Source organism: Monodon monoceros, unplaced genomic scaffold (assembly GCF_005190385.1).
Source record: "Monodon monoceros isolate NGI ecotype Baffin Bay Population unplaced genomic scaffold, NGI_Narwhal_1 Super_Scaffold_7, whole genome shotgun sequence".
In the NCBI taxonomy this organism is placed as follows: Eukaryota; Metazoa; Chordata; class Mammalia; order Artiodactyla; family Monodontidae; genus Monodon; species Monodon monoceros.
The window spans coordinates 76,437,999-76,453,011 of NW_021703784.1; the positions used below are offsets into that span (position 1 = coordinate 76,437,999).

The window sequence follows — 15,013 nt, forward strand, 5'->3', positions numbered from 1 at the left end:
GCATTATATGTAAAATTTCTAGCAGGAATTTTTTTTCTCCTTTTCGGCTTCTTCCTCATCACTTAAACGTCTGCTGAACCTCAGTTTCCAGTAGAAGAGTTTCAGAAATGCAGGAAAACCTCAGATAATGGAGTTGCTGGGGTCATTTTTCACTGACAGCCATTATAAGCTACTACTATATAGAAACTTTTACCCTCATAGCTCTTCCCAAGTAATTCTGCTCAAGTCCTCTGACTCCCAAGTTTGGAGTTTTTAGTTTGAGTCTAACTACTAGCAAGTATATTTACTAGTCCTGTCATTTAAGGGTCATACTTCTTGATAAAAAGTTAAAAGTCAATGAGTCATTTCTCCTGTAAAGGAAGCAGAACAATCGAGCAGGGATCACGACCACTGGATGTTGCTGGTCTCTGCCAGATAGCTGAGCCTTCTCTGTGACAGAAAACAACTTGTTAGTTTCTCTATTTATTCAGAAAAAAAGACTCCTCAATTACAGCACCAGAATGTTCTGTTCGTTTTAGTTTGGGGGAAACTAAAGCAATGTGTATGATTCGAATACCTGGGCTCTTGGTCTAGACCAGTGGTCTGCAAACTTCTTAACAGCCAGCTAAGGAGTATTTTAGGTTTTGTGGGCCATTCAGTGTCTGTCACAACTACCCAATTCTGCCATCACAGCACAGAAACAGCCATAGACAGTATATATACATAGGAGAGTGGCTGTGTTCCAGTAACACTACGTGTGGTCGCTGAAAGGTGAATTTCACATAATATATATGTGTCATGAAGTATTATTTTTCTTTTGATTTTTGACAACTATTTAAAAATGTCTAAACCATTTTTAGTTTGCAGGTCACCCAAAAACTGGAGATCAGCTAGATTTAGCTTGAGGGATATAGTATGCTGGCCCCTGGCCTACCAGTAAAGGGTAAATGGACTTCAGTAGGAGAGTCAGCCCTCACTGGTTTATAGTAGCTGCCTGGAGAGCTGTGCTGAGAAGGATTCTGAGGTTGCATCCACATTCTGTGGAAAGAGAGCCGTGATTGATTAGTACGATCAGCCATGGCTAACGACAAGGGGAGAAGTGACCCCAGTTGGTATTATTTACTTTCCTCTATCTAGAACAAGGTGGTTTCCTGGATTAAATAGCAGGGCCATAACTCGCTAACATAGATAAATTAATGTTTAGAATGAACTAAGTTGTTATGTTGCTAGTTATTAGGTTTTTTTTGTAGCTAGGAAATTACCTTTCCTCATATTATCTCCGCAAGAATTAAACTATCCCTGTCAACCTCAATCTCAGAAAAGTTGATTAAAACAAAGTGTCTCCTAATAAGACTGCAAGGAAGCACCACAAATTCCCAAATGTTTCACATCTATCCACTCTCTTTACCTATCTACACAAGATTTATCTAGAATAGAGGTCAATAAGGGTCAGGTAGCCACAGAGACCTAATTAGGTATACCATGTGGCTCAGGCTTTATCAAGACTTCTGTAGTATATTTAAAAATATGAAAAACTGGGGTTCCCTGGTGGCGCAGTGGTTAAGAGTCTGCCTGCCGATGCAGGGGACACGGGTTCGTGCCCCGGTCCAGGATGATCTCACATGCCGCGGAGCGGCTGGGCCCGTGAGCCATGGCCGCTGAGCCTGCGCTTCCGGAGCTTGTGCTCCGCAATGTGAGATGCCACAACAGTGAGAGGCCCGCGTACCACATTAAAAAAAAAAAAAAAAAAAAGAACTAAGTAAATAAATAAAAATATGCATACAGTCAGGTTTCCTAGAGTCTAAAGACTTTCTAAAAAGATTTGCATGTTAGTGGATGAATGGCAATAAATGGCAACTTTGCTAGATTGAAAAAGTTATATTTTAAATATTTAAAAATATTACTATAGTACTATTTTTCCAAATAAGTGTTCCTTTTGATTTATGTTTACTACACAGTCATCCAACCAATGTTTACTTAAAGGCAAACCACTAGCTTGTCAGCCAAGAACACCAAGAAGATTCAGCTGTCAGAATATACCAGGCTGGTCTCCCCTCCCTTTCTTAAATTAGTTAATTAATTAAATTACTTATAATTTTGGGTAACTAAATATAGAAAAGAAAATTTACATTTTTAAAGTTTTCAAAATCATGTTTTAACTAAACTATGTCTGATCTCAATATCTATTTTAAATTTCATTTTGTGGGCTCTTAATTTAGAGAAGACAATTTAAACCCTACAGAATCAGGTTTGATGCCATGACATATGGTATTTCATGACCACTACTTTCTTGGCTTTCTGCTCCTAATACAGCTTCACTGAAGTCAGAGATTGGAAGGCTGGGGTTCTATTTAGTTCTGCTGTAGAAAGAAGCCCCCAGTCTTTTCTGGCAAAGACAAATAGCCTTTCCAAGGAGGACTGAGAGGAGGGAGAAAATGTCTGGGGCCCAGTCTCAGCTGGAAAGTGTGAAGAGGGGTGTGGGAGACTTACCTTCCAGTTCACAAAAGGGAACAGGATTCCCAGAGAGAACAAGCCCAGCATCGGTCCCCCACACATGCCGTGGATGCTGAGGGCAGCCTGTGGATCAAAGCAGATCAGATCAACACTACACTGCCCTGAATCTGTGGCCCACCTAGGACCACCCCCTTTCTTGGACCGGAGATGAAATACAGTCTTAGTCCTGACTGTGCCACTCATTAATCACGTGCTTCCTGGAAATCATTTCTCCATTCTGGGCTCATTAATAAGCACTGTGTATGTAAAACACCAAAAACGCCTACAAGCAATGTGTGAGGGTGTGCACGTGTGCGTAAACACACACAGGCAATTTGGATTTGGTAGAATAAGTTTTCCCTCAAGCTGGAACTTATTGATTTGTTTATATTTTCTATCTTATCAAAAGCTTTTTAAATAATGTACCTAATAAATACATCTATAACTTATGTTGAATATCTCAGGTAGTTGATCCAGCTGTTCTAATTTAGTTTGAATAATTCTATAATTTTAATAATAATAATTGTCTGTTACCTCACTCCTGCTATCCCAGCAGAATACCTCAAGGATGTTGAAGCATTAAGTTGGGACATGATGGGGAGGACATTGGACATTCCATATTCTATAACCCATTTTTATGGCTCTGTCTCCTTTGGATATAGAGAGAGTTTGGCAAATGCATTTCCATATCTCTTAACCTCTAAGTTATTGAAGCCGGCGAACTGGTTAGGGGCTTTAATTAAGCTAGTTTTCTATCAACCTATAGCCTTGGGCCATGGCCTTGCAGAAGTCTTGAACATACACAGGCACTGACATGCCTGCAAGGGAGCATGTACACACATATGTGCACGTGCATGTGCACACACGCACACACACACACACACACACACACACACAAAGCTACTCTGCAATGCAGCCCTGTCTAGTTCTATCAATACAACTGCAGGGCTCTTAGATAAAGTGGCTGTGATAAGGATGCTCTAAAGACTTAATACATATTTCCTATTTGTCAGGCACCCCTACGTGTCTTATGTGTCAGATAATAAAGATTAAATACCCTGGCACTCTAAATAAATGACCTCATTTCATCCCCACAATTACCCTGCTTAGTTGGTAGCACTAACTGGATTTTATAGATGAGAAATTTGGACTGAGAGAAAACATATTAAAAGTATACTTTCAGTTAGAAAGTGGCAGAGATGAGATTTAAGAGTTTTAAGCCAGGGTTGTCTGGCTCTGAAACCCACATTTTCTCTGCTAAGAGCAGTCCCACCTAAAAAATAAAAAATAAATAAAGTCAAGAGCACAGACTACCATCACGGTCTCCTTTTTCTGTTTAAGGGGAAGAAGTTCTTGAAAGAGTCCAGCACTAAGAGGATATTGAGATTCAAATTTTGGCCCTGCCACACGTAACACATAATTTGGTGAACCTTCAATTATTAACTCAGATTCATTTTACTTCAGAGAGTCTTCTTTCTCTATAAAAAATAGAAATAGGACCAAGGGGCCTTCAAGTCCACTCCAGCTGCAATATAAATTCATTTATCCAGAAAAATGAGCTACAATGTACTGTTATGATTGTTTTTCCAGGATAATTTTTAGAGAAGTCAATGATACAGATTGATCTTTGACAAGATGGAGGCAAATAAGATTAAAGTAGATACTTTTCCCTAACGTCAATACTTAATATTCTTGACATATTCTCTGCTGATTGATAGTATTAATTCATAGTTGCTGTCGTTGCTGAATTTGGAAGTTAATTTACTAGCTAGTATATGGGAGAATCAATAAGTTAGGAAAAATGTTTATTTCCTCCTGCGGGAGAGAAAATGAACAATCTCTTACAAAGAAGTCCTTAGCCAATATGCCCCAGGGGGAAAAAAGTCTTCACATGCTAGAAAGAGAAATAAATCAAAGAATTTCTGGATTTGAAAAATATGTATTTCTTTAATGTACAAAACTAACCTTAATTTCTTATCTTTCTTTTTTTGTTGTCATTAAGTGTGTTTAATTGGAGGAAGACAGAGCTCATCTGACAACCTCCACCTCAGTGGCCAAATCTCACCTAAGCCCCTCCTGCAAGGAAAGGACAATGGCTCAGAAAGTGTGTTCTAGGACTGAGGTTGCCTTGCTGTGTCTTAGCTTTCTCAGATGTCAAGTGGGGATCAAAGTACCTGCTTCCTGGGTTGTTTCTGTGTGCGTGTATGAGAGTATTCAAAGTGGAATCCAAAAGAAGTCTCTGAATAGTGCCTGGGCACTCTGGAGCACATGATAATTGTCCCCCAAATATTATCTACTATTATAATCTTACTATTATCCTCTTACCTACCCTGTTAGTGAGCTCTCTGATTCCTGAAGTGGGCCATTTGATGGTTGGAATGTTTTGAGAGCTAGAAAGTACTTTATACTTAAAAAGAAGGAAAGAAGAAGGAAGGAAGGAAGGAAAGAAAAAAAAGGAAGGACAGAGGGAGGGAAGGAAGGACGGAAGGAAGGAAGACCACTCCCCCCAAATAAAAGAAAAAAAAAAAGAAAGCACTTTCTTAAATTGAGAAAAGAATACTCCTGGAGGTCATGACAAGCCTTGGTAGAACTAGCTGAGGGTCAGTAGGATAGCAGCATAATGGACAGAATGGCCTTTCTCGGAGGGAGCTCCGCAAATCACTAGTTAACAGATCTTTGCTGCTGTTACCTGCCCCTCCTCCTATCTCTTCTCCCTGCATTTGGTTCTGTGGTCACATATTTAAAGGGAAACAGCTTTCTTGCTAGGTCTTCCCAGAGCCTTCGATATGCTACTGTGTGCTGTGGGTTTCTGAAAGGGGAACACATTGTGCAGCATTTCCCAAGTCTTTGACTGGAAATTTTCACTCTTGGGGCATTTCCCAGGGTGAGGGTCTCTGGAAAACACTTTGAAAATCCTAAACTAAAACACTGAAAAGGGCTTTGTTTAAGGAGCTGACATCTGCCCACCCCCAGCACCACCAACAAACACACGCCATGAGTGTGTGTCGGTTTTGTGAACATGAAATTAAATCTGGCTCTATGCTGTATACCTATGGGATGTTTGGTTTCAGTCTTCCATATTCCCTGAATACATTATTCCATTACATTAGATCTAGCAAAGCTGTTTGGAAAATTAAATAGGGGGATTATAGTCTTTCTGCACCTGTCAAGTCAGATGTTTTCGGAGAAATGAGGGGGCCATTTTAGACACAAATATCTCTCCTAGGAAACAACACATCAGTGTTTTCATTGTCCCCTAAACTGTGTGAACACATTTTAACCAACGAAGAAAGTGAGCCTAGCATACTTATCTGAATAAGGACAAGTCAACGAGAGCATCACTCACAACTCCCTCTTCATTATAAGTTTTATGTGTTACACCAGCCTTGCAGGAGTCTTTACCTATTCCAGAGCCTTCATACCTCAATGGCAAACAAGATTAATATGCAAATAATTCTGGAAGGAAACAATTTAGTGATTCAAATCCTCACTAAATTGAACATGGTAATACTTTCTTAAGAGTAAATAATAATTAGATAAAGGGGAGAAAAGAAAGGGGCACAAAGCATTAGAGGCAACTTGGAAATGGGAGAAAATAGAGCTAAAAAAATGCTGCAGAGGTCACTAAAGACAAACCTCATCAACCCACCAGTTCTGCTGTGTGAATGGGTAGATATCAAAGTGCTTCAAAAATTGTAAAGAAATCACCAAATATCTGTCATTTTAAAAAGTTCATACTTAGCAGAGAGGACATCGAGTTTCCAGCCCCACAACTTCTCTTATATAGAAAATGAATTATCATGTCACTCAACTCCCCTAGACTTAGTTCCTTGAGCTTGAAAAAGGAAATAATGGAACCTATATAAGTAGTCATTGGAAGGATCAAGCAAGATACACTATTCTGGGAACTAAAACACATTCTATAAAAGTCAGTGATGACTATTCACTCACTCTTGTTCATGTCTTCATTTAAGCAGCATTTATTGAAAACCTAATCCATGCCAAAAAAGTATACAAGATGTTCAAATTATACAATGACACAATGGGATGGAGAGGGTTGAAATAGAATCTGAAGATTGGTTCATCTAATGGTCCTTTGTGAGTTGGGCAATTTGGGAAGGGAAGAGGGGTGGCTCCAGACACTTTGCTGGTAAACCTGGTTTAGCCACTAACCAGACGTGAGAAGTTGAGCAGGATACTTTCACTCTTTTCTGTAACCATCTACAAAATGAATGTTGAAACAGATTATCCTTGAGGCTCTTTCTAGTGCTGATATTTTATGGAACTGGGAGTTGGACATATGGGAGACAGGTCAGCCTGGATAAGAGGTAGGGGCGGGCCCATTTCCCAGCTCCACCACTCTTTCATTATGTGAATTTGGGGCAATTCTTCACCTTTCTATTTCTTAGTTTCTTTCATCTGTAAAATTAGTACATTAATCATACTACCTCATAGAGAAGTGATGAGGATTAGATGAGATAATACATTTGGGATGGTAGCTTGAACATAAGCATTCCATAAATGTCAATTGTAATTATTGTTTTTCCTGCTAAGATTATCATTCCTACTTTTATTTCAGGATCATACATTCTCAGATCTGGATTTCAAAAGGTTTTCTAATTTTATTACAGTGTACCTTGTCACTGAGTCTCATTACTAGTTTTTAAAAGTTTCCCCTCTTGAAAGAAATTTTGGTTGAAATTTTACATGCATGTGTAACTTGGACCTGGTATTGGAGAGTATGAGCATTTGGGATTTGGAGGAATAGGCAAAGTATTAGAAAAGAAGGTGGGTAAAAAGTTGCTACAAAATCAAATGTGTCTTTTTCCTCTTTCATTACCTGTACAACGCTCCCCAGGAGGGATGCAGCCACAGCCATGGAGGTACATATTATGCCAAACAAGAGACCTGGAGAAAAGAAACTTCATGACTATCATCCAAGCTGGCTTTGAGGGATCCACTGAACTCCTGCCCAGGGCCATCTCTCATGTAAGCCCTATCAGAAGGGGTCTCAGGAAGGACTGTCCACCCTGCTTAGCCATCACAAGCTCCAAGAGGGCCATTTAAGAGACTTTCTCCCAAAGACATGCTTTCCTAGGTCAGGCAGAATGAGCTGGAATCCAGCCTTGAGGAGTCTTCTCTACAAGATTTAAGAAGAACTCTGTCCTGGTGACTTCTCTGGTGGTCCAGTGGTTACTTCACCTTCCAATGCAGGGGGTGTGCAGGTTTGATCCCTGGTCAGGGAGGTAAGATCCCACATGCCTTGTGGCCAAAAAACCAAAATATAAAACAGAAGCAATGTTGTAACAAATTCAAGAAAGACTTTAAAAATGGTCCACATCCAAAAAAATCTTTAAAAAAAAAAAAAAAAGAAGAAGAAAACTGTCCTGTGGAAGCAGCATGAAAATGCAGAAAGGTCACTGGTATACTAGGCTAATCCAGATTAAATTCATGAGAATTAAATCCATTTCGACCACTCACCAATAATCAGCTGAAGAGGTTACTAACCTCTCTGGGATATGGATAGTTTTTCATCATTAAAATGGCTAAATAGCTATACAGATTACCTCACAGATTTTGCAAATCTGGAAAATTTTTCTGGTCTTTTCATGTTTTATTCATACCTTCATTATGGCCCTCAGTATACTGCATAACGATTTCTTTGTTTACATGGCTATGTTGGAGCACCATAAGGGCCGTCAGGGTACCGCGCTCTGCAGCATCTTGCACAGGGTGCCTCCAGCATCATAGGATCTCGCTGGATGAATCAACATATCCATCTTAGTATTCTTTTAAAGGTGATGTCTTCTTTCAAACCATCTTTTTAAAAATAATTGTTTTTATACATCTTTGTTTAAAGACTATCTTAAAAGTCATTCCCATTACAATCCATAGACTAAATGAGAGAGACAAGGTGCTGGAAATGGATTTAGACAGACACACAGTGACAGAAATAGAGAAAATGATTTTTCTCATTCTGTTTGAAATTCTCTCTCAGCTAAATATTTGGCTGAGTTCCCAATGTCACCATTAATGCAATTTTATTGAGTACTGACCATATGTCAAGCACTTTACTAAATGCCAGTGCTATAAATGCCACTGCCCCAGAGATCTCACATTTTAGGAAGGGACTACACACAAATAAATTAATTTATCCAACAGTGCCTGTTGCATAGCAAGTACTATGTGCTTGCCATTATTATCATTATCATTATTATTATCATCATCATTATCATTTCAGATTTAGTACATGATATCTAAAATTTATTATCAGGAATTCACTTTTAAGATGAAATCAGGATAGCGAATTTTAATGCTATATTTTCCAACTTCTCAATAAAACACAGAAAAATAAGGAAACTCACACCACACTAAAATCCAAGTTTGATCAATAAACAACTTTCAGAATTCTAAAATTGTTCCCATTATATTTAAAGATGATAGATTAGAAACAATGTTTGCCCTCATACTGTTTCATGAATAAGCAGAACTCCACCTGCCTGAAGAAAATAACAAAAGTGTCTTTTCTCTGCTACTGATTACCCTCTTGCTGGGCCAACAGTTATCTGTTTCAAATGGGATTCTAGGCAACCACCCCTCAATCCAAGGGTTCTACTTTTTTGTGCTGACTAGAGGATTGATTCAGTCCCCCTCTCCCCCATATCTTTACACTTCCACCAGATTGCAATCAATAGCAACCTGCAAGGCAGCAAGTTTAGGGGAAATTGGTGGGGTTCCATGGAGACCTGGAGTGTACAGATCCACAGACAAAGCAGTAAATGTGGCGGGGGGGGGGTGGAGTAGAGAAAGCACCACAGTTGCAGCAAATACTATGGATTTTCCAAGTGCTACATCAGCTTGGAGGATCAGACAATAAACCATGGGCGTAAGAGAAATTGCTACCCAGCATATTCATGAATAACTGCTAGAAATTGGGAATTGCACCAGGAGTGATGCCAATCCACCTGCTATTAGCTGTAACTCATTATGCAAGATAGTGAAAAAATTAAGGCAATTCAACTACCCAGTTAACAAACATTCGGTCAGCACCAATTTCTCCTTGTTCAAGCATAAGGAAAAAGAAAAAAAGAAATATGGGATCCATGCCAAAATGTTACTAAACAAGGAAATGAATAATTAACCTGAAAACTCAAGTACAGAATATGTTTTCTGGAAATACTTAAGAACCAGAAAAAAAAGTATTTAGAAACTGGCAATTTCAATATGATGCAAAACACATAGATCCAATGATGCAACAAGTGCAGTTCAAGAGGAAGCAAATGATATGAAAACACAACAAGGTAGGGTGCAACACCCATAAGTTTACATGAAGATGAATCCAGGTGTGATAAGGAAGAACTATAAGGAAACTAAAAATTATAATAGTTGACCAAGCACTTCTTCACCTAGGTATTTACCAAAGAGAAATGAAAACATGTTCACATAAAAGATCTGTGCAAGAATATTCATAGCAGCTTTATTCATAAAAAACTCAAACTGAAACAACCTAGGTCCATCAATAGAAGTAGAAGTTAAAAAAAAAAAAGGTAAATCCATACAATGCCATACTACTCAGCCATAAAAAGGGATAAACTACTGATACAAAAAAAACCATGGATGTATCTCAACAATATTATGCTGAGTGAAAGGAGTCCTTACAAAAAAGAGTGGTACTGTGTGATTCAATTTATATGAAATTCTAGAAGAGGTAAAACTGATCTATGATGAAAAATACCAGAATAGTAGCTGCCCTTAGAGGGAACTGGGAGTAGGAATTACCAGAATAACCAAGAGAACTTTCCAGGGTCATAGTAATGATTTCTATCTTTAGTGATTGAGTTACACAGGTGTACACAGTTTTCAAAACTCAGCAAATGTATACTTAACATTTGTCCAATTCATTGTGGGTAGATTTTACATTTAAAAAAACTTAACCAATTATTGAATTCTAGTTAACAATATGCTAAGATAATTAGGGGAAAGTGTACTGATGTCTGCAATTTATTTTTAAGTGTATCAAATATATGATGCATTAATGGATGGTTAGAGAGCTAGATAGATATGTGAAAAAGCAAGTTTAATAAAACATTAATGGAGAATCTTGGTGGTATATATACAGGAGATCATGGTAAATGTCTTTAAACTTTTCTGTATGATTGAATTTTTATAGTAAAATGTGAGGAACAAAACACAACAGCAGAATTCAAATCATTATTATTAAGAAAATTACTTTGTGGAGAACTTAAAGTAACATTGAGAAAAAAACCTGAGCCCTTCAAGCATGCAGAGGAAGAGGACAAAGCTATGAAAATAAGAGAAATAATGAAGAATGTGGAGAACACAAACCCCAAATTAGGGGAGCATTTAAGGATAAGGGTATGATAAAACTATCAATATTTGTAGGCAATAACCACACTTATTAGAAAATCAATTAAAATTTTAAGAATCAACAAGAGTTGTGCCAATGGCCAGATATGTGCTTTACAAAACAAACAAAAACAAAAAGCTATAGCATTTCCACATTGATAGTAAACAGTTTAGAAGATATTATGGGGAAAACATTCCATTCATAATATCGATGAAAGAAGTAAAAGGAGGAGGAGAGGAAAAGGGAGGAGGGGGAGAAGCAGAAGAATGAAGACATGAGGATAATTAATATCTAAGAGAGAAAATATGGTGTTAAATGAAAATGCTATTGCTAGATGGAAAGCTTATAAAGATGTTAATTATTTCCAAATACGTTTTTCAGTTTAGTGCAGTTCCGTTGAGATGGGTGTGTGTGTGTGCAACTAGATAACATGCAGTGAATTATTTTAAACTTAATCTGAAAGAATAAACAAACATGAACAGACCAAAATTTGTTTTTGCAAAAAGAGAAAAAAAACAGTCGCAACATTTAAAACTTCCACCTAAAAGTGACAAGAGCTGCTCTACCAGATATTTTAAATAAGACACTGCAAAGCTATAGTATAAAACAAGATGGTATTAGTTCTGCAATTGATAAATAATTTAATGAAAATAAGTATAATATTAAACATATCCTTATAGATAAAATAATTTTATATTGCATATTATTACTACTAAAACTATTAAAAACCAATGAAGAATATTTGGTAATAAAGGACTCTTTAGAAGAGAATTTGGCTTTATTAGACAAGATGACTGGTGATAGTGAGCAGAGCATCTTCCTCTGTGGAGAGACTAAACAGGATCAATACATGGCATAATCAAGAGGTATTGTTGTGATGAATCTAGGGTGTAGGATGAACACAGAAGAATGTCGAACGTAAGGTTGGTAAAAGCTAAGATAACTGGTCATTCTTTCCTAGTGCCCTCCTGGTATCTCCAGAAGTGTAAGAATTGACATGTGAGATTCCTCATGTATCTTCACATGCACTTGTGCCTGTCAGAGTGCCCTGAATAGCGTGTGCAGGATTTGACACGTACCACACGTTCATTTCATGATATGGAATAGAAGATCCACCAGCTGTACCTACATAAGCCTTTACTGATCCAGGTGCTCAGCTTGTCGGAGAGATGGGGAAAACAGCTCTTGACAAAATCCTCAAACGTCACTGTCGCTAAGGCATTGATGCTGGCAGCCACGGTGCTACAGGGAGAGAAAAATGAGAACATAGTCCAAGGTAAATAAAGCTGACCGGCCTGCCCTGGTGTCCAGGGCAAATAGACAAGGCAGGGCTCTAGAAAAAAACAGAGACAGACATATGTCCTTATTCTGGAACTTCAGGGGAACTACATGACCTGTCTACTCACTCTTCAAAGCTGCTTCTGTGCTTAATGCTCTTTGATGTCTTCCTCTAACTCCAGTGAAGAAGCTAGGCTTCCATGCTGGAACTCTCACTGATTCCCCTAACAAGACATTAAATGAGTTAGCGTGCAGTAGCAGAGAGATTTTGTGTGTGTGTGTGTGTGTGTGTGTCTGCGTGCGTGTGTGTCTGTGTGAAGGTTAAACTTGAGGCAGAAAGTACTGACTATCCTAATCCAGGAATCAGTACAATATGCCATTCATTCATTCATTCACTCATTCATTCATACCATTTATGCATCTGTTCATTCTGAGTACTAGGCATACAATGGTGAACCAGAAAGACATAGAGCTTACACTCTACTTGGTGACATAGACATTTAACAACCAATTATACAATTGTTATGAAGAAAAATAACAAAGAGCTATGAATTCATGTCTTTCAGAGGCCTAAACCTATATGAAGTTAGGATATTCTTCCCTGAGGAAGTGATGGTTAAGATAGGTACTGAAGGGCTTCCCTGGTGGCGCAGTGGTTGGGAGTCCGCCTGCCGATGCGGGGGACGTGGGTTCGTGCCCCGGTCCGGGAGGATCCCACATGCCACGGAGCGGCTGGGCCCGTGAGCCATGGCCGCTGAGCCTGTGCGTCTGGAGCCTGTGCTCCGCAACAAAAGAGGCCACAACAGTGAGAGGCTCGCGTACCGCAAAAAAAAAAAAAAGATAGGTACTGAAAGGACCCATGCAAATTCAGAAAAAGATGTTTTAGAACAAAGGGAAAATTACAAGTAAATGCCTACAGGTGGAAAACTTGTTTCATTCAACAACAGGAAGCCCCAGTGTGACTAGCATGCAATTAATAAGGGAGAAAGGGGCAAAGATAAGACTAGGAAGCAGGCAAAGACCAAAAGCACATAAAAGCTCTGATATTCTCTCTCTGACTTTCCAGAGTTCAGTCTTATAGCCCTAAAACTCGTTTAGTGGACAGAAAACCCAAGAAGTTGGAGTTTTCTTTGCAGAATAGCATGAAAGCTTATTAAATTCCTCATCTAGACTGGGAATATTTTAGCTAGTAGAATAGATGTTCCCTATAAGACTCCTCTTCTATCTGTAGATCCATGCAAGTCAAATAAGGAAAGGAGATGATCAAATAAAATAAACTTCCATGCTCCCAACATATATGGCTCAAAATCCATCATTTGAAAGTTTCGAACATTAGGGTTAACCCTTGAATCCATTGGGAGGGAGGGAACAAAAAGCTGATTTTGGCCCAGAGGGAGCAGATTTGTAGAACCTTTGCTGGGTTGCTTTTGAGGTCAGACGTATTATCTATATGTCAATTTATCAGATTCTAAAACTGTTACAAGATGGTGAAAATCGTTTTTTTTTTTTTCCTATCTCTCAACCACCATCTCTTTACTCTACCCCCCACTCTTGTCTTTCCCTTTCCCTAACCCAACATCCTCCTTAATGTTATAGTAATAGTAATCTCTCTATAATATGTACTGTCCAGTGTCTCTTTCTTGGAATTTTAGAACTTGAGATCAAAAGAATCAACCATTCTCTTATGGAGGAATTAATCTGTTGACAGCTATATTTCTCCATTCTGGAGTCAGCTTTAAGAAAAGTAAATAAAGCTCTGTAGGGAGGGACAAAATGAAAGCTAGCGTGTCACTCTACTTGTGTTTGATCCTCTGGTGTTCATCATTTCTGTCCTTAGTTTCCTTGAGATACTAATACCAACACCACAGGACAATATGATTTTATATTACTGATGCAAAATCCTACAAAGAGTATTAGTAAAAATAATTCAACAGAACACTAAATTAAAATTATACCATAAGCAATTTAAAGTCATTATATGAATTAAGAGATGTCGTTATTTTTGAAATGTCAACATATTAATATTAATATGCCAAAAGCTAAAAAAGCAAAAAACACTCATTTCAAAAATGCCAATAGTTTACCAAAATTCAATATTTCTCCCTGATAAAAATATTTCTTAAAGTAGAATAAATATATGCATTTTTGTTCTTTTTTATGATTTTATTAGTTTTATATAAATATTTTAAAATGTAAATAAATAATATACTTTAAACCAAAACCCGAAATCATATTTAATGGTAAAATCCAAGAACAATTCCCTTTAAAGTGGATAACAGGCACTTCCCTGGTGGTGCAGTGGTTAAGAATCCTGGCTGCCAATGCAGGGGACATGGGTTCGAGCCCTGGTCTGGGAAGATCCCACATGCCTCGGAGCAACGAAGCCTGTGCGCCACAACTACTTAGCCTGCGCTCTAGAGCCTGCGAGCCACAACTACTGAGCCCAACTGCCACAATTACTGAAGCCCGTGAGCCTAGAGCCCATGCCCCACAACAAGAGAAGCCACTGCAGTGAGAAGGCCACGCACTGCAAGGAAGAGTAGCCCCTGCTCGCCGCAACTAGAGAAAGCCCGCACGCAGCAACAAAGACCCAACACAGCCAAAAATAAATAAATATATTTAAAAATAAAATAAAAAGATAAAGTGCGTAACAAAACAAGGATTTCTGTAATCCCTCAATTTTTTATCATTGTTCTCAAAGCATAATTACATAACAGTGAACATAGAAGTGTAACTATTAGAAAAGAAGAGAACTCAAAAGTATTTGCCGGTATTATGATTTGAGTACATCCAAGTTCTATAGAATTAACTGAAAATAATTAGGAAAAATCTGATATCAAGGGAAATTCTGTAAAAGAAATATAATGAATAAATACTAACCTAACATATTTTAAA

At 38.2% G+C, this 15,013-nt stretch overlaps 1 protein-coding gene across 1 annotated transcript in view; it reads right to left on the reverse strand.

Moving 5' to 3' along the window:
* Positions 1–15,013, reverse strand: part of SLC5A12 (solute carrier family 5 member 12) — a 44,226-nt gene that overhangs the window by 6,903 nt on the left and 22,310 nt on the right. The window contains exons 9-11 of the mRNA XM_029208485.1: positions 11,970–12,082; positions 7,313–7,380; positions 2,470–2,556 (exon numbers count right to left, since the gene is read on the reverse strand). Of these exons, the coding sequence (XP_029064318.1) occupies positions 2,470–2,556; positions 7,313–7,380; positions 11,970–12,082 (268 nt within the window). The remainder of the gene's footprint in view (positions 1–2,469; positions 2,557–7,312; positions 7,381–11,969; positions 12,083–15,013) is intronic.